We start from the raw sequence: 26,574 nt of genomic DNA, 5'->3' as shown, positions 1-26,574 counted from the left end.
TTTGGAAGAGAGTGACTCCCTCTCTGAAATGCAATTTCTTTCTGCAGTGTGGCGCAGTTATTGTTGATAGTAATTATCTTCAACTGGATAAGATATTATGGATTAGAGAAAAGAGAGAAAGAGAGATGGGGGGAGATGGAGAAGGGGGAACCTTTCGTTCAAAGCTAAATATTGCTGCTTATGAATGTGACCAGCTAGCATTTATTAGGCATGTACTTTTGGGTATTCTGGCTCCACACCTGCACCTTATGGTACAAAGCAGCTGCACTTCCCCAGGTGTGTGCACAGACACACAAACTTCAGGAGCTTTGTGATTGACTCCATGTCACGTGGCTGGCTAGTGAGCCATACAGCAGAGACTCAAACCCAGTTGTGACTTTCACAGTTGAACTCCTGTGAAATGCTGATTCATTGCTGTTTGCAGAATATATTTACATCCATCATGCCTTCGTTTCCTGGAAGTGCATAACAAAGCCAGGGGCCATGAACGTGTCCCGTAATGTGCTTGTGGATGGCTGGTGCCAGTCAGTGGGCAGCAGGTGGATTTATGACACGCTGAGTGGCAGAACATTGTTCTTCCTGACCTTGGTATGAAAAATGCTTGCAGCACTTGGTCTGGCAGGGATCATCGCTCTCAGGAGGACCTCGGTCTAGGCCTGCGGGATGGATGACTTTCTAAGAGGCACTGATAGCTTGGATTTGTTTTAGAACTGAATGAAGATGTCTGACATTTATAGGGCAACTGAAGAAACACTGTCTCTTCTTCAAGAGTAGCCTGGTTGTAGTTTACTGGATTCAAGAAAAACAGACTCCTTCCTTGTTTAAAAGTCATTAACTGCCCCATCCCCCCCCCCAAATTAAGGCTGTTTAAAGTTTATTCTGAGTTGAAGTTTCTTCAAACTGGAACAACTCCCACCTTACCCCTTAGGATTGTTCCAGACCTTCTTGGAGACCTGGGGGTGGTGTCTAATTCAGATTGAGGGGGCCTGCTGGACTGCATCCTCCTTAAAATTATACAAGTCAGTGGCTCTCAAACTTCAGATAGGGAATTTAGGTTACCTAGAGAGCTGAGAATGTCAAGGTTCAGGATAGTTGAAGTAGGGTAGTACTAGCCCGCCCTCCCTTCTTCCCTCCCTCCCTTCCTGCCTTTGGCACATCAGGGCCTGAGTTCTGTCCCTGAGCTCTTTTTATTCAAAACTAGCACCCTTACATTTTGAGCCACAATATCACTTTCAGTTATTCTAGTGGTTCATTGGAGATAAGAGTCTCATAGACTGTTCTGTCCAGGCTGGCTTTGAACCTTGATCCTCAGATCTCAGCCTTCTCTGTATCTGGGATTTCAGGTGTGAGCTACCAATGCTGGATGGTGCTTTCTTGTTTTTAACCAAGTCCCCCAGCTGGTTCTGATACCTAAAGGCTAAGAGTCACTTACTTGTGCTTTCTTGCCCCTGTCTTCTCAATTCTCTTTCCTTGCTCAGTTGCTTTCTTCAGTCCACCCCCTCCCCCCCTCCGCCTCCCACCAGTGTCTAAGTGGAACTACTCCTTTCTCCTATCATCCTCTTAGCTGACCATCTTGCTTGTCATGTTACCAGCCACCTGTGAGCTTTTGAGTCTTCCAATGATGGGCACAATGACAACACCTAGGTACTGGTAACAAGACGAGTGCTAGTATTAAAGTAAACCCCACTGATGCTCTTCTTGGGGTTGGGAGGTTCTGTGAAGTTATCCTGGCTGAAGAATGGCTGGAACTAATTGAGCAAAAGAAAGAATGAGGAAACTTGGTCTGTCAGTAGTAGTCAGAGGAGGGGATGGCATCAGGGAATTGTACGGGGAATTTGAAGTATGTTCATTTTCGTGGAAAAAAAACCAAGTGCATATAAAATGTGAGTGGCTGCTTTTTATGAGTCACTTTCCTTTAAGGAGACATTGAATACATCCATTTTTTTTTTTAAAAAAGTGTGTATGCTTTCAGGTTCAAAATAGGACAAAGTGGAGCTTAAAGTGGTAGAATGTAAAACACTGATAATTTACTCTAAATTATGGAATTCCATCCATGGAGTGAAATCCTCCTATTTGTGTATGTGTGGTTTTTTTTTTTGTTGTTGTTGACCTGTGTGCAACTGTCAGAAACGTTTACTTGGTGTCCCTCCTGTGTTCAGGGCAGGGCCTGATGTGAGGATGAGAACCAGTGATCGGGAGGGTGGATGGCTGAAGTTTTAGGTCCAGGTCTAGGTAGGAATTCAGTCTACCTTTCCAACTCTATTGCCTCAATTCTAAACAGAGACAAATTGGCTTGATAATCTCCTAACGTTTCATGCAGTATGATGACTTAATCACATAGCATCCCCACTGCTTGCCCTCAGGCTCTGAAGTTCACATATACCTGATCAACTTCAGCTCTAAACGAGGTGGGGCTAGTTCTGTCCGAGTCCTGGGAGCAGCCAGTGCTGAGGGCACGTGCATCAGGGTAGATGATAAGCTAGGGCACCGTGGAGGTGGTGTGTGGGTATCGTACCTTAGCAGGGAAGAAGTGAACACATGGGAAAATAACATGGCTCATGCTTAGTGCTAATAGAAGGAGGTCAGGCTGTGTGTGTGCAGGTCACGGGAGCCATTCTTAGAGGCAGCTCTGTGACTCGTAATTGATATATAGGCACCATCCTCTGGTGATAGTGGACTCACCTTTCAAATTATTTTATTTCCCTAATGCCCTGTATTCATTAACAAAGACTTTATTCCTTCCCATATTTTACCACCCAAAGATTTCCAATTGGAAATCTAACCAGCCTTGAGAGACCCTGTGTGCTTCCTTAAATTGAACTGACTGACATCTAGCCCAAAGCAAAGAAACAGCGACAATAATAATAATAGAGTTATCCTCTCTTGAATGTTTGCCTTGGGCCTGATAGCATTTCATTTCATTTTCCCAAGCATTGGAGGGTAGAGGAGGGTCGCAATACTTATTTTTCAGACTAGAAGATTAAGATTTAGCTCAGTATGGTAGCTAGTAATTGGCAGAACCAAGGACATGGAGTTGGTCCTGACAAATAGGCCCTTACGCAGAGCCACTGAAGGCCTGTATTTGTGGGATTTGTCCAAGAGTAAATATGTGATTTAGGGTAGGGTCAGCAGATAACAGCCTGGGTACCCAGTTCAGCTGTTGCTGTCTTTTGGATGGCCTGTGAGCCAAGAGTGGTTTTAAATAGTTGGGAAAACAAATCAAAGAATTATAACCCATGACATGGGGAAATTATATGAAAAACAAGTTTAATACTTATTAATAAATACATCCATGATCTTTATTGGGGGAGTTGCTGGCATCAATAAACCTACAGCTGGCAAAGTCAGGCAGCCTGAAAATCTGGACTATGAACTGTCTGGCCTTTTACAAAGTTGACCAACCCACTGGTTTTGGGGCATTCAACGGGCTGGATGAGATGTTGAAGAATTACCTGTTATTTCCTGATCTCAGCCTGACTGTCTGTGGGTCATCTCTGATTCACCAGCTTCCCAATATTTGGCTATTTCACCAGACTTCTTATTCTCTTGAAAGTTCGGAGGATGTCAAGTAAAAATGTCCACTCTGTGGCATTCATGCCTTGGTAGTGTCTACCTGATGTGATTTGTGTAGGTGACTTTACGGGAAAAGGCCAGTCTCTTAGAGAGGATGATGACTGGTGGTGTGCCCTTTCCTTGAAATCTTGTTTTGGGAGATGGTGAGTGTTCAATCCTGACTTGAGATCGGCTGCAGTGTCCTGGGCTATTTCAACATTTCAGCCATGTATGTGTGTTTTTGTTGCAATGGAAAATTGTTGGCAGAAAAAAATCTAAGAATTGACCGGTCACTACCACCTGACATTTCTGAGGTCATTTTGAGACTGAAGTGGCACATGGGGAAGACAGCCAAAGGTTCCAGGCCCTCAATCAAACTTGGAGGACCCCACTGGCAGGTGTGAGAAGTGGGACAGATGGAGCTTTACAGAAAGGCAGGCAGAGTCTGGGACTGAGGCAAGGTGGTGACCTTCTGGGGGCTCAGTGCAGCTCTGGTTGTGAGAGGGAGAAGAGATGGGCAGTGAGGACAGGATTTGGACAGGTTGAGGATTAGAGCTCAAGTTCTTCCGTTTATGTGGCAGAATCCAGTATACCAGTTTGTCTTTCTCTGCTTGTCAGTCTTGTGCACTGAAGAATAGTTTTCTGTTTCTGTCTGTACTTTTTATCTAGACCAGCCTCGAACTCATGATTTTCCTGCTTCTATCTCCTGAGGGCTCTATCTCCATGGCAAACCATGAACCATCATGCCTGGCTGAGCTTTATTCTTTTTTTTTTTTTTAAAAAAAAGCTCACAGGACTCCTTACTTTTTTATTCTATCCCACCTTGGGAGAACTTCTGATGATGATAATGGTAATAATAGTTCATACTAACTGTGTATCCCTTGTATACTGAGTGTTTCACATGGATTATATCATTTAATACTTGTCACAATAATTTGGTAAATACTGCTTTTACTATTAAAAATACTTTTAAGAAACAGTTTCAGGGGGCTGGGAGGTAGTTCAGTGCAAAGGACTTGCCTAGCAAGTGCAACATCTTAGGTTCAATCCCCAGTACCAAAAGAGAAAAGAAAAAAAAAATACAGTTAAAAAAAAGTTTTAAGGCCAGGAGTGTGGCCTAGTGGTAGAATGCTTGCCTGGTACGCATGAAACCCTGGGTTCAATTCCTCAGTAACACGTATACAGACAAGGCTAAAAGTGGTGGTGTGGTTCAAGTGGTAGAGCACTAGCTTTGAGAAAGCTCAAGTGCCTAGGTAGGCCCTGAGTTCAAGCCCCAGGACTGGCACACACAAAAAATGTTTTAGGGGGAAGGGATGTGTGTGTGGGGAGGATGAGGAGAAGGAGGAGAAAATGAGGGAGGGGGTAACACTGTTTGAAAAGAAATGTACCCATTACCTTACATCCCGTCCCTGAATCAGCGTGCCTTTCTGTAAAGCCCCATCTGTCCCACTTCCCACACCTGCTGATGGGGTCCTTCTGGTTTGATTGAGGGCCTGGAAGCCTTGGCTGTCTTCCCCATGTACCATTTCACTCTCAAAGCGACCTCAGAAATGTCAGGTGGTAGTGACCAGTGAGTTCTTAGGTTTTTCTGCTAACAATTTTCCATTTCAGTGAAATGTAACTAACAGTCCTGGGGCTTGGGCACTGTCCCTGAGCTTTTGGGCTCAATTTACTACTTGGACTCACAGCTCGCACGCAGCCTGTGAGCTCCCCTTTGTGTGTTATAGTCGGTGGAAGGCAGAGTTGATAAACTTGTGGAGCCCTGATGTTTTGTCTCCATCTGGGAGCGGGGGATGGGGAGGCACGGAGGCACAGGTGGGAAACAGACCCAGCCAGGCAGCAGGGACGTGGGGGGTGGGGGGTTCCATCAGGAGTTCCTTGGGCCTGGGCATCTCAGGGCTTGGTAGATGGTGGCCATTGGCTGTTGATCCATGTGTGGAGGGGGGATGGGCTGTGCACGGCAGAGCTGGTAGGATGTGCAGAGTGCTTCTATTGTTCAGGTTCAAGGGTATGAAATGAAAGCCTTTAGCGGAAGAATGGGAACTGCTGTATACTTTGCTGGGGGATAGGGCTAGTGGCAGGAGGGATTGAGGGGATGGGGAGAGCTTTTAGAAGCCGGCAGTGGCGACATGGTAGATTTTATGTTCACCTTGTGTTCTTTATTCACACCTGCCAGAGCGAAATCTCTTCCAAAGAGAGAATCTTTGAAAGTCAATAGCTCGTGTGCGTACACTTTTCACCAAAAGTCACGTGTTTGGATGTCTTTGGGGGCAGTGGGAACATAAGTGGTGTGGGTGGAATTATGAGGAGTGGGGCTGCTCTTAGTTATTTGCTCCCTCTTACATGCTCACAGTTGATGGAGAAAAGCAGCCGCGAGGCTGCTGTGTTGCTTGGCAACTGCTATTGTCCTCAGTGTTGGGCAGACAGTGCTCCAGTGGCTGTGAACATCAAGCACTTACTCCTTAGTAAACGAGGGCTGACACCCAGATCCTGTTAGTGGCTTAATTGTGGCCAGAGAAGTTGTGTGTGTGTGTGTGTACATACATATGTATTTGTTGTTTTTGTTTAGAGAAGCTAAAAATTAAAAAAAAGCCCAGTTCTTTCAATGTTTAATGGGAAAAAAGGTGTGTTGGCCCACCCCAGTAAATCCCTGGCACTCAGGAGCCTGAGGCACTGGGGCTGAACGTTTGAGGCCAACCTGATGATAGAGCACACCTCTGTTTTAGAAAACAAAACAGAAACCCACTATGAATCAGTGCAGACATTGGAGTCCTAGCTTTGCATCCCTATATCCGTCATATGATGTGGAGAAAGGGCTCGCAGCCTCCAGCCCTCTTTGCAGATTGGAGATAAGCTTTGCTGAGCAGACTGGATACTTGTGCCTTAGTTTCAGTGGCATGGTCTGGGTCTATTATGGGATTTTTCCTTCCTCTCTTCCTCCCCTCCACTCCTCCTACGTTCCTCCTTTCCTGCTCTCCCCTCTCCTCTCTCCTCTCTCCCCTCGGGCTTTTGCTTGTTGGGCTTGGTATTATTATACCAGTTGAACCCTATCTCCAGTCTTGCTTTTTGCTGATGATGTTGGAGATCCTAACCTCTAAGTAGTTAGGATTATAGATATTAAGCTATTAGTGCCTGGCTATGATAGGACTTTCTGCCTGCTTTCCTTTCAAAGGGTGGGTGTATCACTTTTTTAAAAACAGCTGTGCCTTTACTTGGACAGGCTGTCATCGCGTAGTGACTGGTACTGGGGCTTGAACTCAGGGCCTGGCCTGTTCCTTAGGGTTTTTTTTTTTCTTTTTCTTGAGGTTAGTGTTCTACCATTTGAACCATAGCTCCACTTCTGGCCTTTTGGTAGTTAATTTGAGATAGGAATTGCATGGACTTTCCTTCCTGGTTTAGTTTTAAACCAGATTCTCAGATCTCAGCCTCTTGAATTAGCTTACAAGTTATACTTGTGAGCCTGGTCTCAGTTTTTTCAAACTTGCTACTTTCTGAGTAGCTGGGATTTCAGGGATTCCATACCATTCTTAGAATCATGTGTCTTTGGAAGAGTTTGTCATGCCTCCAACTGCCTGAAGATAGGGAGAAGGGCAGAGCCAGCAGGTCTTTACATGTAGTATGCCCCATTGAAGCCTCCTGGGGCATAGAATTGTATGTGGGATTGTACGGACACTTCTCAGTCCTTCTGTATGATGGGATCAAAATCGGAGCCAGACTAAACTGGTCCAAATCTTGGCTTTGCCTGTTGTCTGGTGCCCTGGGTGCCACTTACCATGCAGCTGGCTGTCCTTACATTCCCTCTCCATTTGGTTCAGATGCTGAGCACTTGGGCCACCTCACAATACCACACCTGCCCCTGAGAAATTTGGCTGTGGTGTTTGTGCCTGGCTTCTGGTGTAGGGGGGAGGACCCACCCCGTGTGCCATTTTCTGGTATGATTTACCTTTTGGGGACCGAATTTTTAGGAGCTGTTCAGTAATGTTCACAGGGAAGAATATGGAGAGCAGGGAAGAATGGTGGCCTTTCAGAATCACGATCTGTGCATGCTCCAAATCCCATAAAATGGTATTCCATTTTAAACATTGCTTGAAGCAGTTCACATTTTGGTTAATTACGTCAGTGAGTAAAAATAACTATTGTCATATGGTGTGTGGGGGCTTGGTTTTTGGAGGATAAAGAGTCTATTGTTACCCATGGTGCTTTCAGTCCCTTATTTCCCACCCTTGAACACTGAACACAGATAAAGGAAAACCTAAAGCATTGTCACTTGCTCAAATCCAGCCTTCTTTGAATTTACTCTTAAAGCCCGCTTCTCATCGAAGTGGTGTGGAAGCTTCTTTATCTGCTCTGTTCTAGTGCGTGTTTGTAGAACGTGTCCCCAAGGCTCAGGACAGGCAGGGCTTTTGGCACCTGTAGCCTTGGAATTGTCTTTAGCTTTAGTCTCAGTTGAGACTTGCCCAGGGGTGAGGTTAGTGCTTCCTGGGAGAGATTAAAGTGAAGGGCTTCAGAGTCAGGCAGACCTAGGCCAGAATCTTAGACTTACTAGCTGCAAGAGGCTCACTCAGATCAGGACCTTTATTTTTTCTAAGTCTCAGTGTTTACATCTGTAAAATGGGGGTAAACAGCTCCTTGCCTCCTGGGATTGGTGGAAGGTTTAAAGGAAATGATAAATACAATACCTTTAGCACAGTGATGGGCCGGGAAGGAAAGGCTCAGGGTTGAAACAGTGAAACAACTAGAATCCATGGGCCGAGATATAGCTCCGTGGCAAAGCACTTGCCTAGCATATGCTAGGTTCAATTCCCCAGTACCCAAACTGAAAAGACCCCCCCCCCCCAAAAAAAAATCCATTAGGATTAAATACCTGCAGGAGTTACTCGTTAGGTGGTATTTCCTTATAGGGCTCTGGGCTGCCTTGACCACGTTGCTCTGTCCTTTTCTTTCCATGCTTGTTTTGTGTCTAAAACAATGAAAGGGGTCAGGACCCTTCTTAGGTGCCTGCTGTATCTTGACACCTATCCCAAGGCCCAGGGACAGTGCAGGGCCTGAGGAAGAGGCATGGGGGGTGTGAATTGAAGGGAGTCAAAGGTCACTGAGTATTAAGACAAGAGGAAAGGTGGTAGGCTCAAAGGAGTGTGTAGTTTATGAAACGGATGGTCCACGTACATGTCAAATCCCAGAGCACGAAGGCCAGGGAAAATGGACCTGAACCTTTGTTTTTCTCTTTGTGCTGGTACTAGGGCTTGAACTTGGGGTTGGGGTCTTGGGAACTATCCCTTAGCTTTCCTCCCTCTCCTTTGATGGCACTTTATCACTTGAGCCACAGTTCCATTTCCAGCCATTTAGTGGTCAATTGGACATAAGAATCTTGAGGAATTTCCCCTGCCTGACTTGGCTTCAAAGCTCAGTCCTTGGATCTCAGCCTCCTGAGTAGCTAGGATTACAGGAGTGAGGCACCAGTGCCTGGTGGGATCCGAACTTCCTGACCACATTGTCTGTCACCCTCTAGACTCACAGGATGCTGGTCGATGTGACTTGAGCTCTGTGTCCTACCATGTGCTCTGGTGGACTGTCGCCTTCTCTGTCCACTCAGGAGGAATCTGAGCCTTAAGTGGCATACCAGGACTACCCTTGACCTCTGGCTTTCCATGGGCCAGAAGTGGTGGCATTGAATGATGTCCTCAGGTGATCTGATTGGAGATTATATACTTTTTTTCTTGCCTGCCTCTAATAAGATCGATACATGTGTGACTCCAGGATTGGTACGTCAGTAGATGCCAGTTGTGGGTGCTTATTAGTACGGGCATGCTAATTTGTGAGATTTATGAAGCATAAAAATGACTATTTTGAAGTGTGAAGCTCTGTAATATTGTGGAAATTATCCTGCGTTGCAGCCATCACCTTCATCTACTTCCAGACTCTTTAGATTGCCAACCAGGAGAACCCTAAGTCCGGAATTCATCAGCAGCCAGCCCTCCCTCCGCTCCTGCTAGCCCTGCTCATGCTGGTCTGCATTGTTTTCTGTGGAGTTCCCTGTTCTGCACATTTCATGTAAATGAATCCACACAGTGTGGGCTTCTGTGTCTGGCTTCTTTCATTTAACATGATCTTTTGGAGACTTGTCTTTGTTGTAGGTTGAATCAGTGCTTTATTCTTCATGTCAAATAATCCTTGGCCATATGGGTTGTATAGATATGCCACAGTTAGTCAGTCTATCCTTTCATTTGTTAATTGACTTGGGGTCGTTTCTAACTCTTGGTTGTTGTAAACAGTGTTGCTGTGACACCTGTTTCCTTATTCCCCCACTCCGTCCTGCCCCTCCCCCCCATAGTGTCCCTTGAGCCTTCCATAGGGGATGGATGGGCCTTTTGAGTCCGATGGAAATATGCCTCATCTTGAATCAGAAGGAGAAGACCAGTCTTGAAGCCTGATGTGAGCTTCTGTCTTTGCATGCTTTCTCCAACAGGAGGAAGCTGAGGGTAGAAAAGGAAGGGCTTACCTATACATTTAACATTTTTCCTTGCGTCCCTGGAGCAAAGTAGTCATTATCTGTAGAGTGGGGATTGAGATTCCAATTGCACCAGGTTGGTCTAAGCCAGGAACTTATGAAATGATGGCTTGTTTCCTTGCTTCTGGGGACCAGAAAGTGGTGGAGGCCCACTGTGGAAGGTTGTTCTCAACATAGACTGTTTAGGAGCAAGAAGAGCTGAGGCTCCTCTGTGCCCTGTCTAGCTGTCAGGTGCTAGGAAGGGGTGCCCAAGGACCTTCCTTTCCCTGCGGAGTGAATTTAGGAGGCAGTCTCCTCTCATCACACTTGCAGACATAGTTAGTCTTTGACTTCAGTTTGGAAAGATGAACTTGGTGTTGACTGCATTCCTTTAAAGTCTTTGTGAAGTGCCCACCTGGTCAGGGGTCTCACAGGTATTATTTATGAGTGGCTTTTCTTTGTCTGTGGTACCTGGGAGAGACTGGGTGTCTGGCTTCCAGACTTGAGTCCTGGCTCTGTTTGTCCTGGACAAGGAGTCAGCTGCTTTACAGTGTCTTCATCAGTAAAAGTGAGGGTTAAATATGAGAATTAGTTATCTTATACTGTGATTGACCAATCAATCACTAGTGTACTCTTGGTAACAGTTATGGACAGCGCAGTTAAATACTGAGGAGTGTTTTGTCTCCCTAGACAGGAAGTTGGGAGGTAGAAAGATCTAGTGTTGGTTGGTAAGAGCTCAAGAAACCAGGTATGGTCATTTCTTTCCTGTCAGTTGTCTTGCAGTGGGTGTTCTCTCCTCATAGAGGGGCTGTAGCAACTCCAGGCAGTGCAGTCAGGGTCCACAAAGTTCACCAAAGGGTAGTATTTGTTCCCCTGTGCACCCCCTTTGAATCATGAGGCATCAAAAGCTACCCTGTGGACTTCTAGGTGCCTGAACCTCAGAGGACAGTGCTGATACACTATTTTGGGAAACCAGATGCAGGGAGTTAAGAACCTGGGCAGGCAGGTTTGCTTGGTGCAGGAGGGCCTTTGCAAGAATCAAGAGGAGAAACTCAATCTAATCTGTCACGGAATTTTGAGCATGGACATTAGAAAGGAATATGTGGATAATATATTTGGAAGTTAATTTTTGGATCTCCTTGAGTCCTAGGCTTTCCTGCTTGGGAGGAGGCAGTGTAGCCAGTGGTGAATGAAACACGGGGACCCTGCAGTCTCAGTCTTTGTGTTCAGATCCAGTCTCTGCAGCTTGCCTGTCACTCATGACTCCCCTGGATAGTTTGGAAGATTGAGTTAGTATTTAAAAACATGGAGAACAGTGCCAGCAGTCAGCATTCTTCGTGCATTTGATTAAACACATCCAGGATACAACTCAAGGCTGTAATTTTAATCTCCCAGAAATTTCCCTTTTCCTCCCAGATGTGATCCTGGCACTTTCACTTCTGGAGCTCAGGGCTCTTGGGCATGTTGTCCCACACAGTAGTCCTCAGCCATCAGTGTTCGTCATGTGTGTGACTCAGAGGACACAGATAGCAGGTAGACACTGGGCATCAGTCACCTGAGCTCTTGGAGTGTGGGCCACTTGTCATTTTCCTTCCTGAGAATGTAGCACATCACCAGAGTACTTGATCCATGCAAGGGTTCAGGAATAGCTTGTTAAACCAGTTACCAATGCTTTACCAGGGCTTTCTACTTGGGGTTGCTAATCTTCAGACATGTCTTATTTTCCTTACTTGTCTGTGTACAGCTTAAGGCCAGACCTAGATTTTTTTTTTCTCCCCCTGGCAGCTGGAAGTAAATTTAAGATTTAGTGTACTTGCTCAGTTTTTTTTTTTTTTTTCTCATAACGGGTGTTCTAACTCTTGGTCCTCACCTCTGATTTGGCATTTTGGTAGTTATTTGAAAGATGAAGTCTCATAGATTTTTTTCTGCCTGGCTTTGAACCTTGATCCTTCAGGTCTCAGCCTTCTGACTAGCTAAGATTACGGGGCCTGAACCACTGATGCCCTGCTCAGGATCTCGGTCTCTACTGTTTTTAGGTGATGCTTAGTTGAGGGAATGGAAGATGTCCATGCAGAGAAATACCCTGGGAGGGACTAGCTGTCCTCTCTTTAAGAGTGTCCAGGTTTTGTCATTTTCCATTCTCCAATCACTGGGTAAAATACATGTGCTTTCCTGTGCTGTGTGTCTACCCAACAGGCACTCTTCCCACACTCCTCCTGGCATCTACGAAAGACTTTGTGGATTGCACATCTTCTGGGCTAAAGGGCAAGGGCTGGAGGCAGAAAGTTGAGCTGAAAAAGTTCTGGCCTGCAGTCATGATCCCCTTGAAGGTAGAAGGAGTGGGGAGTTCGGCTTCCTTGGGGAAGCCTTTGCCTACCTTTGGGCATTCTTACCTTGCAGTGCATTCATGGCATGCCTACTTGAGGTACTATTCTAGACCCAGACCAGTCTCTGTGTTCATGTAGCAGAGGAGATGGTGTGGTGATGGCTGGCTGCAGAACTTGCTGAAGTAGTGGTGTTTCGGCCAGGCCATGGAAAGAAAGGGCCTCAGCACAATGCGTGGAGGAAATGCATGGATAAAGGCTCTAAGGAGAAACCAGCTTTAAGAATATGGGGGCACTTGGGGTCTGGAGTTTGGCCTAATGTAGAGTGCTTGCCTAGCATGCACGAAGACCCGGGTTCAATTCCTCCGTACCACATACATAGAAAAAAGCTGGAAGTGGTGCTGAGGCTCAAGTGGTAGAGCTCTAGCCTTGAGAAAGTCCAAAGACAGTGCTCAGGCCCTGAGTTCAAGGCCCAGGACTGGCCAAAAAAAAAAAAAAAAAAGCTAAACAAAATGAGGGGCACTGAGACCAGAGGGGTTGTGTTGCGCTCTAGGTGGGAGGTTGGAACTTTATTCTAAATATGGGTAGAGGTTGGTGAGCTTCCCGCCCCCCCCCATCTGATTATTGTCTTCCTCATGAAAACCACACTTTGAAAAATCCAGTTCACTGATTGCGTGCGTATGCTAAACAGTGGAACAACAACCTTGAATTCCTTTGGAGTTCTAAAATATGCGGAAATAATTTATAGGTCACTATGAATATTGCCAAGGGCATTTCCTACCCTAAAGATTACAATTTATACTGTCAGCTAAATCCTTTCCTCTTCTGTATCAAACATGTATTCTTCCCCAAGCTGCTAGGGGCATGATTAAAAATAAAATTACTGCCACCTACTGACGAGAAGAAAAAGATGAGGTATAGTACAATGAACACCCCAAGCCTGTAGGTTTCTCCCTGTGCACACTTGGTGTGTGCATGCACACAGCTGGCTGTGGCTCTGGGAAAGAGGGTCCAGTGGGTCCTGGCTTCTTCGTATTTTCTGGCCCTCCAATTTTCGACAGTGTTCCACTGTTCTGCTTCGGTTGGTCATGAAGGTCAGGAGTGGGGACTGGCCCAGTGCTGCCTGTGCCTTTGTGGGGAGGAGCACTGGGACAGCCTCCTTAAAACCCAGTCCTTGGTAATTGACCCATGTTTCATCATGGACTCTGTATTTCATGTCCCAGGAAACCCTGATCCTGGCCAGCTGGCCTTTTTGCTTCCTCATGATTAAATCCTCAACGGCTCTATTTCTGATGTTCATTTTCTGTGGCTGAATGAATCTGCTGACTTCCGTTTTCTTTTTCTGTTACAGATTGTGTGCGCAGGTGCTGGTGAGTATTGGAATTTGTCTCCATTCTTGTGTTGCTCGCTTCTGCCTCCTAGTGGACACAGTGCAGCATTAACAGCAAATGTGGAAAATCACAGAAAATATAATTGGAATAAAACTGGTTTCTTTAGAAGTCAGGGGGTGGTGAGGGTGGAAAAAAGAAATGAAAGGGAAAATTCAATGAAGCACACAGCCATGATTATAAAAATTACGTTTTCTAAGCCAATGGACCTGGTGTGTGCCTGTAGTTCAGTTACTTGGGAGACTGAGGTTAATTAAGCTCAGGAATTTGGGGAAAATCTGGGCAACATAGTGAAAGCCTCTCAAAAATTGTATTTGTGCTGGAGGTTAGTGGCATATGCCTATAATCCTAGTTACTCAGGAGACTGAGATCTGAGAATTACTTTTTAAAGTCAGCCCATGGGGCCGGGAGTTTGGCCTAGTGGTAGAGTGCTTGCCTAGCATGCAGGAAGACCCGGGTTCGATTCCTCAGTACCACATACATAGCAAAAAGCCAGAAGTGGTGCTGTGGCTCAAGTGGTAGAGCACTAGCCTTGAGAAAATCCAGGGACAGTGCTCAGGCCCTGAGCCCAAGCCCAGGACTGGCAAAAAAAAAAAAAAAAGCCCAGACTGGAAACTCTGAGACTGTCATCTCACCAGTTAACCATCAAAAAAGCTGGAAGTAGAGCTGTGGCTCTAACTACAGAACACTAACTATGAACCGAACCAAACCAAACCAAACAATCCCTCCCTCCCAACTCAGGAACAGTGACCTAACCCTGAGTTCAAGCCCCAAGGACTAGCACAAAGAAAAATGTATTTTCTGTTGTTGATTTTTTTTCTTTTGGCCAGCCTACACCAATGGGCAATTTAAAGAAGCTGAAAACATAATATGACATTTTTATGTCTTTTTAAATACGAAGTATTTTATATTTATGATTTTATTTTCAGGAAAGTTTTTTTTATTATTGTCGGGATAATGTATAGAGGAGTTACAGTTGTATTCGTCAGGTAGTACATGCATTACTTCTCACACACTGATATCCCTTCTCATGTTTTTGTCCCTGTTTCCCTTCCCCTGCCCCTCCTAATCATCTTGTTCCCCCCTTCTCTATTTCAAATAAACAAATAAATGTATATACAATATACCAGGTAACAAAGTCATATACAAACAACATGAGATTAACCATAAGGACAAAAAAAAGAGAAGAGAAATAGCATAGTACATTAAGAACAACAGTCACACAAGATAAAGCTCAATTGTTTCCATATGTTTTTATATCTTATATGTTGTTATCCTGCAAAAGTGTGTGTGTGTGTGTATATGTATGTGTGTGTATGTGTGTGTGTTGCTACTTTGCTACATTAAAGAAGATGTACTGGGATTATATATAATAAATCTGTGCAAAAATATATGTTTTGCCTTTCCATAGAAGGCTGGGATGGGGGTGTAGCTCATTGGTAGGGTCCTTGCCTACATGTGGTTCTAGTTCTGCCACCTAAACCTCCCCCCCCCAAAAAAAAGGCCAGCTGAACCCTTCCAATTAAGCAAATCTTAGTTAATAACGGTCGGTGTGCACACTTTGTGCTAATGACGGGGAGGACCATCTGTCCTGTGATCCGTTTGCTTCATAAGCTAGAAGGTAGCTTGTGCAGCCTGGAGTTACTGGGTCAAAGGAAGACTTCTACCTCTCAACTTCGTGGTGGAGAGCTTGCCAGGACTCAGTTGTAGGAACCAGAAGCCATGAGCTATTTTAAGCCATAAGGTGTTTTTCCTGGGAAGGAGGGTTTACAGAATCCTTGGGAAGGACGTATGTCTTAATTTGCCAGAGGGATGTAATGAGTGCCTGGGAGTTTGTTTTCTCCTTATTCAGGTGGTAAGGAGTCTTCTTCCTGTACCTTCATGTCGTTGTCCTTTAGTCTATGTGTGTCCCTAGGCTAATCTCTTTTTATAAGAACACAGTCTTCCCAGCAAGGTTCTACCCTTAGAGCGTCCTTTTAACCTGAATATCTCTTGGAAGATTGTAAATGCAGTCAGTCTCCTTCTGAGACACTAGAGGTTGTGAATTCAGCATACAGATTTTGTAGGTAGATATATACAGTCCATAGGCCTAGCCTCCAGAATTGACTCAAAGATTGAGGCTGTGGACCTAACCCACCTGGAGAGCCACCCCTTTGTCAGGAAGTTTCTGATGTCATTGTCCTGTTGGATGAGTTGGGTGAGTTCTGAGCTTCTATTTTGTGATTAGGAAGCAGCAGCAGCCACCATCAGAGTCAGCTTGAGCTGCAGTCATCCCATCCACCTTCCAGTTAGAGGAAGGATGCAGGGCAGAAGAATGTAGAGCTCTAACCTTTAGGGCTTCGTTTCCTAGAAGCTATATAGAACTTGTGCCCACATTGTGTAGCTTAACCACCTGACTTCTTTGCTGCAAGGGAGGCTGGGAAATGTAGTTTTTATTTCCCATCATCACGTACATAGTGGAAACTCTGGCGATGTGGGATGAGGGAAAGAATAAGGGCAAGGTACCTTGAAAGTAGACAGCGGTTTCTGCTGTACCTTTGTAAACAAAGGTTTTGTAGTGTGTCCATGACAGAGCACTCAGCAAGGACCAGGTTTCTCTTCCAGAGCCCGAGTCCTGTCTGTGGGGGAACTCTAGCTGCCCCTCTCATTTTCCTGTGAATGAAAATCAGATTGATTATAGTCTCATAACAAGTGCTTGCTCCATGGCCAGAAACACTAGTTTCTGAGGGCTTATGTTGTAGTTGGTGGTCTAAAGAAGAACAGAGGAGAGACAGGCATTTTAATTATGCCTCTATGCTCTGTGTAATTAGTGGGGGTTGGTCACCCCTGTCTTCAAGAGCATAAATCTAATCACTCACTATCTTCCCACAGCCCCTGATCCAGGCAATCCAGTGGAAAATGTCTCAGCTTTGACTAGCAATGACTCGGAGTCCTCTTGGAGTCTTACCACACAGAACGGAACTGAGGAGGTTGAAGATACTCCTACCGAACAAGGTATTGTCATTGATGGTTTATACCCTGGAACCGGTTATCATTTTGAGCTATTTCCACAAACACCCAATGATACTGAAAGGCCATCTCGGGCAGTTACAAATAGAACTGGTAAGCAAGTGGGCTGTGCTTCCTGCCAAATAGGGATGTTGTGTAAAGGAGACCAAGGTGATTTATAGATGTTGTATTTCCTACATTGTGTTTTTCATTGAAATATCATGAAAATTTTAAATAGTTTATAGTGATGGAGTGGGGGGGATTCATAATACAAACATCAAATGCCAGCAAAAAGAAAACAGTCCACAAGTAAACTTTCAGCCAGAAGCATTCATGGGTAACTTAATTTTTTTTATTGTAATTAATAGAAGGGTTATATTATATTCACCAGATAGAAGGTGCATAACTTCACAAACATTGATACCCTTTCTCATGACATGGTCCCCATTTCCCTCCCACCCTCCCCCCAATTTTTTTTTTTTTTTAGCCAGTCCTGGAGCTTGAACTCAGGTCCTGAGCGCTGTCCTTGGACTTTTTTCAGGGCTAGAGCTTTACCACTTGAGTTACAGCACCATTTCCAGTTTTTTCTATGTATGTGGTACTGAGGAATCAAGCCCCAGTCTTCATGCATGCTAGGCAAGCACTCTCTACCACTAGGCCAAACTCCCGGCTCTCATGGGGAACTTCTGGTGTGTGATATTTTTACAATTTTAAGATAAATGTATAGATCGTGTTATACACCCTAAAATCATTTTCTACATGTGATTTTGGGATCTTCTTTCCCTCCATTACTCATTTATGACGATTAGTTTTCTCTATCAACAGAAATACTGCTCTAGCATAAATTTATGACCTGCCTTGCATTCTGTTGTCCAGGTTATAGTAGGCAGATAATAATAATAATCCAGTACATGCCCATTACAGGTTTCTGTATGTCAAGTTGTACTGAAATACTGTCACGCTCCTCTATTTGTGGCTTGCCTCTGTCTGCATTCATGTTAGAATTGAGTAGCAAACAATAGTTTCTTTTGTTTAAAGTCTAAAATACTTGTTCTCTAGCTCTTCCAGAAAAAATGATTTGACCTGTAGATTAGCTTAAAGTAGGGTCTAGGAATCTGGATAAGTTCCCCTTTGAGGGGACCTCAAAGGCTCTATGAGATGTTATTATAGCAGTGCTCAATTGTTATTTGGTCTTTTCATTCTCTTTGAGTATATGGTGGTATTTTCCACATACTATATGATACGGGATGATGACATTGTCACAGTATTGGTTAATGGAATATTTGTGTTATTATCATATATAAAATTAACTAGCTAAGTGATGGTGGCTTATGCCTGTGATCCTGGCTACTCAAAATGGCTTGAGATCTAGAAGATCATGGTTCAAAGCCAGCCTGGTCAAAAAAGTTTGTGAGACCTTACCTCCAAAATAACTTGCAAAAGTCTGGGTTTGAGGCATAGCTCAAGTGGTAGAGTACCAACCAAATAAACATGAGGCCTTGAGTTCAAACTTCTGTACTGGCACGCGCACACACACACACACACACACACACACACACACACACACAAGATCTGTTATATATGATAGAATATAAATACCACCCATATAAACAAAATTTCTCTGGGATCCTTGATGGTAATTAAGATAAAAGTGTCATGCATGTGCACTGTGGTGGCTCACTCCTGTAATCCCAGCTACTCAGGAGGCTGAGATCTGAGGATCGAGGTTCAAAACCATCCTGTGCACAAAAGGACCTGAGACTCTTCTTTTTTTTCATATTTTTTATTGTAATTCATAGAAAGGTTACATGATATTTGCCAGATAGGAGGTGCATTAATTCACATACATTGATACCCTTTCACAGGACCTGAGACTCTTGTCTCCAGTTAACTTCTAGAAAATGGGAAGTGGGGCTTGGCTCAAGGGTAGGGCAGTAGTCTTGGACTGAAGAGCTCAGGGACAACACTCAGGTCCATGGATAGGGCAGTAACCTTGAGCTGAAGAGCTCAGGGACAGTGCCCAGGCCAGGTTCAAGCCCCATGACCCACCACACACACACATAAAAAAAAAAAAAAAAAAAAAAAAAGAAAGAAAAAAGAAAGTGTCATGATTCCAAAGGCTCTGTGAACTGTGATCTAGAGATTTTGTAAGTTAAAATCCAATAGGACATGTGAAAGGGTATCAATGTATGTGAATTAATGCACCTTCTATCTGGCAAATATCATGTAACCCTTCTATTAATTACAATAAATTAAAAAAAATCCAATAGGAATGAACAGGAGAGGAACTGGGACCCAGTCCCAATCTAGTGATCTTGTTTATTATCTCATTGTAGCACAGTATTAAATCTTTAGTTTTGGTGTGGTTTGTTAAGCTGCTGTCTCAGGAACCTGAGCCTTGAGTGGCCAGATGACTCACTTACCAGATGGGGCAGTTCTGCAAGTAGAGCTTTGGAAAGTAGACCTACAGAGCTGATGGTGTTCTTGCATGCCTATTTTAATCATATTTCTTCTTCTTCTTTTTTTTTCTGTGTTCCTTGAAAACCTTTAAATAGCACCCACTCCTGTGTTTGACATTAAAACTCATTTTGTCCGTCCAACCAATGTGGTCCTCACCTGGAAAAACAATGACACAGCTGCTTCAAACTACACGTACAAAGTAACGGACGAGATTCCTAACGAAAGGCTGTTCAACGCTAGTGATCAGAATCCTCATAATCTTACAAGCTTACATCCAGAGACTTCCTACACATTCTCCAACCCGGAAAGTCATATTTGGGGAGATCCCATGATCAAAAATGTCACAACAGGTAAGGTGACAGGCATACAGCGTGATCATGAACCCTTGTTTGTACCTTGTCCATTCAGACTGTCTGTTAAAAAGAGCTTTGTTTTCTTCATGTAGAAGAGGAGAAACGGTATTGTGCGTGCTATGTCAGGTAGCTAGATCTTTCAGGATTAGGGTCCTGTGTGTTTCTGGAAGTCTTTGTCTCAGCTGTTTTGTTATAACAACAACAACAAAAACTTCTATTATTAATGGTTTAGACCCTGGAATGGAGGAGATCTCATTAGAAATAAGATTTGGTGACCAGTCATTTCTCACTTTTTAAGCTCCTTCAGACATTGATGTGGTAGTCATAAATTCCCAGGACTTTCCATTGGGTGGGAAAGTTTGGTGTACTTTATAGACAAATTCGTGTCTCAAATGACAGAGCAACATGACGTTTAGACTTGAATTAAGATTCTTGATAACTTTAAGGCTTAGGTGGCAGTACCTTCACAAGTTGTTATAGCAGCAAATTTAGCAGCTCTTTTTAAGCTGAAAAGAATAAAAGGAAATGTATAGCCGAATGCTTGGTCATGCCTGGAATCCTGGCTTCGTGGGAGGCTGAGAACACTCATGAGACCTCTCCTAAATCCAAAGCGAACAGAGTGCCATGTTTGTCTGTTACTCCAGCTCTGTGGGAGGCTGAGAAACAGAGAGGATGGCAGTTCCAGGCCAGCCTTCTCTGAAGAAACAGTGCAGGGAGGGTTAGGGGAATGGATGGATGGATGGATGGATGGATGGATGGATGGATGGATGGATGGATGGACAGACAGATGGATAGTTGGATGGTTGGATGGATACCTTGTTGACTGGCAAATCCCTGGCCTATAAAATCCTGTGGGCTGCTAAAGTCTATAACATGAGTAAGCCAGGTTTACATATCATCTCCTTTTGCCCATGGAGCAAGCAAGCACCAAATAAATGGCTTCTAGTGGCTTTTTAACATTTTTGAAATTTAGCCAGTTAAATTTTTTTTAATTTACTTAGTTTTTTTGTGCCCACACTGGGTCCTGAACTTAGGGCCTGCGAGTTGTCCTTTAGCTTTTCTACTCAAGGCTGGCTCTCTACCACTTGAGTCTACTTCTTGCTTTTTGGTAGTTAATTGGAGAATAGAGTCTCATAAACTTTCTTGCCTGGGCAAGCTTCAACTTTGATCCTCAGGTCTCAGCCTATTGAATAGCTAGAATGGATTACAGGGATGAGCCATCAGGCACTCAGCTGTGTGGATGTTTTGATGACAGTCGACTTAAGATACTCTGTTTTATGAATGTTTATTGTGTGGTTTTGCAACAGAGCCTCTTCCAGTGTCGGATCTTCATGTTGCCTTCATGGGTATGACACAGGTTGTTCTTTCCTGGAGCAATGACAATGACACTGAATCTTGCCGGATGTTGCTTCAAAGCACTAGCCACAGTTGCAAGTTGTTTCAAGATTCAGCAGTCAACATATCAGGCCTGATGCCAGGGACTCAGAATATTGTCCAGATTCTTTCAAAATCAAATAATGAAGGTGACTTGGGTGAGTTACACAGCTCTGATATTGACTTTCAATAACTTTATAGTTTAGGTTTTTTTTCTTTAAATACTGTTCTCATGTCTGTATGAAGTTCTAGAATTGACTTAAGGCTTCCTCTCCACATTTTAGTTTGGTTCTATGCCTCTCTGAAAAGGAAAGGAAGATGGTTTTATTTTACAGGCTAACATTTTGGGGTTCCAAATGACTGCGGGTCTTGAGACTTCTGGCAGTCGGGACTGTAGGTGGGCCCTTTTTCTCTTTAAATTTTTCAGTTGGACAGATAGCTGGTGAGTTAGCCTAAGTGGGCCAACTGGAGGAACTTTAGCACATCTCTTGAGGAAAAGGAAGCTTGGGAAGATATCTATCCAATCTCTTCTATACTTTAGAGATCATTTGTACATTTCATGGCATTTTCAGGGTTCTCTCTGATGACCCTTAATGCTTATTTTATTCCTAAGGAAACATGTACAAAGCAAATATTAGGATCCCCTCCCCTCCCCTTCTCTGTCCTGTCCTGTCCTGTCCTTCCCCCTATCCCTCTCTCCATTCCTCCATTCCTCCTTTCCTCCCCAGTATCTGCAATGTTAGGCTTTCAATTTCAAGTGACAGATGGAAACTGGACTGGAAAGAGTAATTTGTAGTCTATGTATATCTCCCCACTGTAGGCAGCAAGCTATTAAAGAAACAAGGCAATTCTCATCCCTTCTTTTTGCATCACTATAGCAGCTTTGTTTTTCAGAGTGGCTATTTCCACCCAGGTCAAGGAGAGAAGGCCATTAGGCCTTTCCATTTTCACACCTTGCTGTTCCTGTCCTGGCTGGGGTCTGTTCTAGTGAAAGCATTCCTTGAATGGGCTTTGGGTAGCTGCCTGTAAAAATCATGCTGGGAGAACATAATGAAGGAGAATGGTCCAAAGATCAGAGTTGAGGGAGAATACAAGCCACCTGTGGCATTCCCAATAGTATAAAGTAATATAACCAGGCAGATATTGATGAAGTGTCCACAGAGATTATTATTGGATGAATCATCATATGGATGAGGTGCTGAAAGATGGAGGCTGTGTTCCTTTTGTGGCTGATTTCTTTGCTTTTGTGCTCAAACCAGATACCAACAACACAGAGAGATGCTCAGAGGTAACACTACACTGGACACTCAACAGCACTGTGGTTCCTGGCAAGGAGCCCCGGCACACGGAAGTTCAGCTCGTCGGGTTAGAGTCTGACACTCAATACAGTGCCACTGTATATTCTCAAGCAGCCGGTGGCACAGAAGGACGGTCCCAGTCCATCTCTTTCCTTACAAGTATGTGGAATTTTGTGAAGTGGTTTGTATCGTTGAGATTCCTTGCGTTGGATCTGAGTCATTTCTTTCTTAGCAACCAGTTTCATTGTCAGAGAGTTTTCGGGGTGGGGGGAACTTTGGAGTAGAGCACATCGTTGGGTTTCTTCAAAGCTCGCCAAGACATTGAACACTGTACTCTGTAAAGATGCTGGGTGCTGCCTTTTCTGTCTCTGCATATCAGCTGTGGAGATAGACTGCTAACATGTTTGGATCTTCTGCTGTCATTGCATAGAGCTTTTCCACCCTTGGGCTAAGCAAATGAATTTCTGATTTTAGCTTGCCCTCGGAATGCATATGAACCTTTCTATCGACAGTGGCCATTGCTGCTTCATATTGTGCTTCATCCCAGGCCCACTCTGTAACTTTTCTAGCAGATGAGGGCATTAAGAAATGTGCCCAGGGTTTTGACTCTCAGGGAGTTTGTAATATTGGGTAGTTGAGACAGACGGACATAGGAAACTGCGTGCAGTTGGATCCAGTGCTGCATTGCAAGACCGGAGGGCGGGGGGGCTCCCCAATGGCGACAGGAGGCATGAATGGAGGAGACTTAGAGGAAGAGGTTGAGTAATCCTACATCCAGTGACACTCTCAGGGTTCAAAGTTCCTGACTTTTGAGGGACTCATATACACTCTAGTTATGGTTATATGGTGAAACTCTATTACAACTCTTTGTGTGTGTGTGTGTGTGTGTGTGTGTGTGTGTGTGTGTGTGAATGTGTGAATGTGTGAATATGTGAGAGTCCTGGGACTTGAACTCTTTGAGCTTTTGTAGTCAAGGCTAAATGCTCTACTACTTGAGACACAGCTCCATTTCTGGGGTTTTTGTTTTTGTTTTTTTGGTTTGTTTGTTTTTGTTTTTTTGGAGATAAGAGTGTCATGAATTTGCCTGTTGAGGCTGGCATGAGATCCTCTGATCTCAGCTGCCCGAGTAGCTAGAATTACGGGCGCAAGGCACTGGTGCTGGCCCTACAACAATTCATTATCTGGTGTGGTCATTTATTTATTTTTTTACTTTTTAAAAATTTTGTTTTTATAGATTCTGGCCAGGTTTTCGACATCAGCGTTGTGGCCATCAATTATACAAGCATGAACCTGACCTGGAAAGACAAATATAAGGGGTCGTCCTCTGCCTATACATACAAGGTCCATGTGGCAGGGGATACCGGTGTCCTTAACTTCACTGTCTCTCAGAAGCATCTCATCATTCCTGGACTCCACTCAAGCACTTTGTACAACGTCACAGTGTGTCCTTTCCTGGAAGACATGGAGGGAGTGCCAGGCTTTCTCCAGGTGTACACCCGTGAGTTCATTTAGTGCTCTGGCTCACCTTTCTTGGGGTCTACCTTGTGCCAGTCTAGATCTGAGGAAAGGACACCTTGTTCCTTTCCTGCAGGAATGTGCAGCATGGCACAGGGGCCTCTAGGGGCTCGCGTGTGATAGTGACCATTGCCAACACTGAGCAGCTTGTGTACTGAAGGCTTGTGATGTCTCTGCCACACGGCTAATCTCATTTTATGGATGAGGCCAAGGCTGAGAGAGGTCATGTAGTGTTGCCTCCCCTGTCTGCTAAGTGACAGATGTGGCATTAGGCCCATAGGAGACTTAATGAGGCATTGAAGATGAAGTAGCCAGGAATGGTAAGTTTCTATTCCAGAACCTGAGCCCTTTGCCATGAGCAAAGGGATTCTTTGCCTGTGCTCTTTTCTGTGAATGACTTTGTACAATTTAACTATGCAGTGCCTACATTCTGGTGGCCAGGTATTCTCTCCATGGTACTAACATTGGCTTGTGTTGCAGTTGGTGATCCAAAGAAAAAAAAAATGAGGGTCTTAAATGTGCTTTTTTTTTTTTTTTTTTTTTTTTTTTTTTTGCTGGTCCTGGGCTTGAGTTCAGGGCCTGATCACTGTCCTTGGGTTTTCTCAAGGCTAGAGCTCTACCACTTGAGCCTCAGTACCACTTCCGGCTTTTTTCTATGTATGTGGTACCGAGGAATTGAATCCGGGTCTTCGTGCATGCTAGGCGAGCACTCTACCACTAGGCCAAACTCCCGGCCCCAAATGTGCTTTTTTTTTTACAGCTAGGTTTTTGTTTACTTTATTTAAGAGGAGAATATTTTCTTTTATAAAAACGACCCCCTAAACTCACAGGTACCCAAGCCAATGTAAAAAGTTGGTTTATATTCCTAGGAATCATGGAAAAGAGGGGGTGTGGGGCAGGGAGGGAAGAGACACATGGGCTGCAGCCAAGTACATCCAGTCATTCTCGGGTTTGTGATGCTTCCTGCTGAATGTGCTTTTACTCTGAGTGTTACTGTTTTTTTGAGGATTAGTTGTGCTTGCATTTTAGGTCCCCCTCTCTCTTTTTCTTTCTTTTTATTTGTCTGTCTATCTTATTTTCCTCTCTCCCTCTTTCCCCGCCCCTCCTCTTTCCTGCCTAGGTCTTGCTGTGTAGTCTAGGCTGGGCACAATGTGAATCATGACACTCATAGCTCAGAGCTAGAGATTTTTTTTTTCAAATTTATATTGTGATTATAAAGGTGATGTACGGAGGGATTACCTGAGTTAAGTAATGAGTACATTTCCTCTTGTACAGTATCTTCCTTCACAGAGATAGAAATTTTTAATCTTATCATTTACTCTCTTCCCCCCAGCTCCTGGTCCTGTCTCCCACTTTCAAGTGACGCTTGTTCGCACAAGGGAAATCGGCTTAGCTTGGAACAGCAGTGACTCAGAATCCTTTAGGATTGTTATCATACAGGAGGAAACTGGAGAGCAACGAGTTATTGTGACCACCAACCAAACAATAATCATCGATAACTTAAAACCTGGAACCAGTTATCGTTTTGAAATATTTCCACAAGGCCCCAATGGGACTGAAGGGCCACCCCAGGAAGTTATGAGTAGAACTAGTAAGCAAGTGTGTTGTGTTTCTGTCAAACGGGGATGTTGCTTAAAGGAGATGGGAGTGGTTTATAGATGCCATGTATTTCAACTACTGCCCTTGTATTAAGGGAAAAACAAAACCTCTTATGAATATTTTATGACTGTTTTATACAATGATAAGAAGTAGTGATAAACCAAAAGAAAAAAATTTACCTTATGTAAAGCATCAACCAGAGTTAATTACTGATAATATATAAATATGTACATATATGCTTTTTTCTATACTGTAATTAAAAAAATTGTTTTTATTCAAATAGTTGTACAAAGGGGTGTTTGAGTTTATCATACCGCTTTATGTATAACTGAATATATATATAATTTTTTTTTTTGCCAGTCCTGGGGCTTGAATACAGGGCCTAGGCTAGGTACTGTCCTTAGACACTTTTTGCTCAAGGCTAGTACTCTGCCACTTGAGCCATAGCACCACTTCTGGCCTTTTCTGTGTATGTCATACAGAGGAATCAAACCTAGGACTATATGAACACTCTATCACTAGGCTTTGCTGCTGACATATTACATCATTCCTTGATAAATGTCTTTCATTCCATCACTTGTTCCCTACCTAACCTTCAGTTATCCCATCCCTACCCCTTTCCTCAAGTTTCCTCAAGTTTTCTTGTTCCATTTTCACATATGTACCTTGGGATTTTTTTTTTTTTTTTTTTTTTTTTTGTGGGTCATGGGGCTCGAAGGCTCGAACTGGGTGCTGTCCTTGAGTTCTTCAGCTCAAGGCTACTGCCCTACCCCTGGGTCTGGGCGGTGTCCCCGAACTCTTTAGCTCAAGGCTATCACCCTGCCCTTGAGCCAAGCCCCACTTCCCTTTTCTAGAGGTTAATTGAAGCTAAGAGTCTCAGGTCCTTTTGTGCCCAAGGTAGCTTTGAACCTTAATTCTCAGATCTCAGCCTCCTGAGTAGCTAGGATTACAGGTGTGAGCCACAACGCCCGCCCGGCCCTTGGGATACTTTGGCTGTATTCACCAACCATTCCTGTTGGCTTATTTGTCTGCTTCCTTGACATTAGCTCCCACCCCTCTCAGACAACACATATAGTTTTCTGGCATTGCATTCATTTTGTTAAACTGTTAATTGTTCAGAAGGTATATTATACTGTGGGAATCTTGCTCCTACACATACTACCCTGATCCATTTGGGTATTTATGCATATGGACCTCAGTATGTTTTCAGATATATTCGTCTTTTAGGCTTAACTG

At 44.0% G+C, this 26,574-nt stretch overlaps 1 protein-coding gene across 1 annotated transcript in view; it reads left to right on the top strand.

The window, feature by feature from the left end:
* The first annotated feature begins 483 nt into the window (after positions 1 to 483).
* Ptprj (protein tyrosine phosphatase receptor type J) overlaps positions 484 to 26,574 on the top strand; it is a 51,116-nt gene continuing 25,025 nt past the window's right edge. Inside the window, exons 1-11 of the mRNA XM_090349239.1 lie at positions 484 to 588; positions 5,906 to 6,044; positions 11,456 to 11,572; positions 12,236 to 12,369; positions 13,637 to 13,733; positions 16,623 to 16,745; positions 19,295 to 19,549; positions 20,860 to 21,084; positions 22,186 to 22,383; positions 23,459 to 23,722; positions 25,073 to 25,330. Coding sequence (XP_090205365.1) covers positions 484 to 588; positions 5,906 to 6,044; positions 11,456 to 11,572; positions 12,236 to 12,369; positions 13,637 to 13,733; positions 16,623 to 16,745; positions 19,295 to 19,549; positions 20,860 to 21,084; positions 22,186 to 22,383; positions 23,459 to 23,722; positions 25,073 to 25,330 — 1,915 coding nt within the window. The remainder of the gene's footprint in view (positions 589 to 5,905; positions 6,045 to 11,455; positions 11,573 to 12,235; positions 12,370 to 13,636; positions 13,734 to 16,622; positions 16,746 to 19,294; positions 19,550 to 20,859; positions 21,085 to 22,185; positions 22,384 to 23,458; positions 23,723 to 25,072; positions 25,331 to 26,574) is intronic.

This window comes from Megascapheus bottae, chromosome 16 (genome assembly GCF_031878675.1).
Source record: "Megascapheus bottae isolate mThoBot1 chromosome 16, mThoBot2.hap1, whole genome shotgun sequence".
NCBI lineage: Eukaryota > Metazoa > Chordata > Mammalia > Rodentia > Geomyidae > Megascapheus > Megascapheus bottae.
Note: the sequence above shows the minus strand (reverse complement) of the source record. Positions and strands in the feature narration are given on the sequence as shown.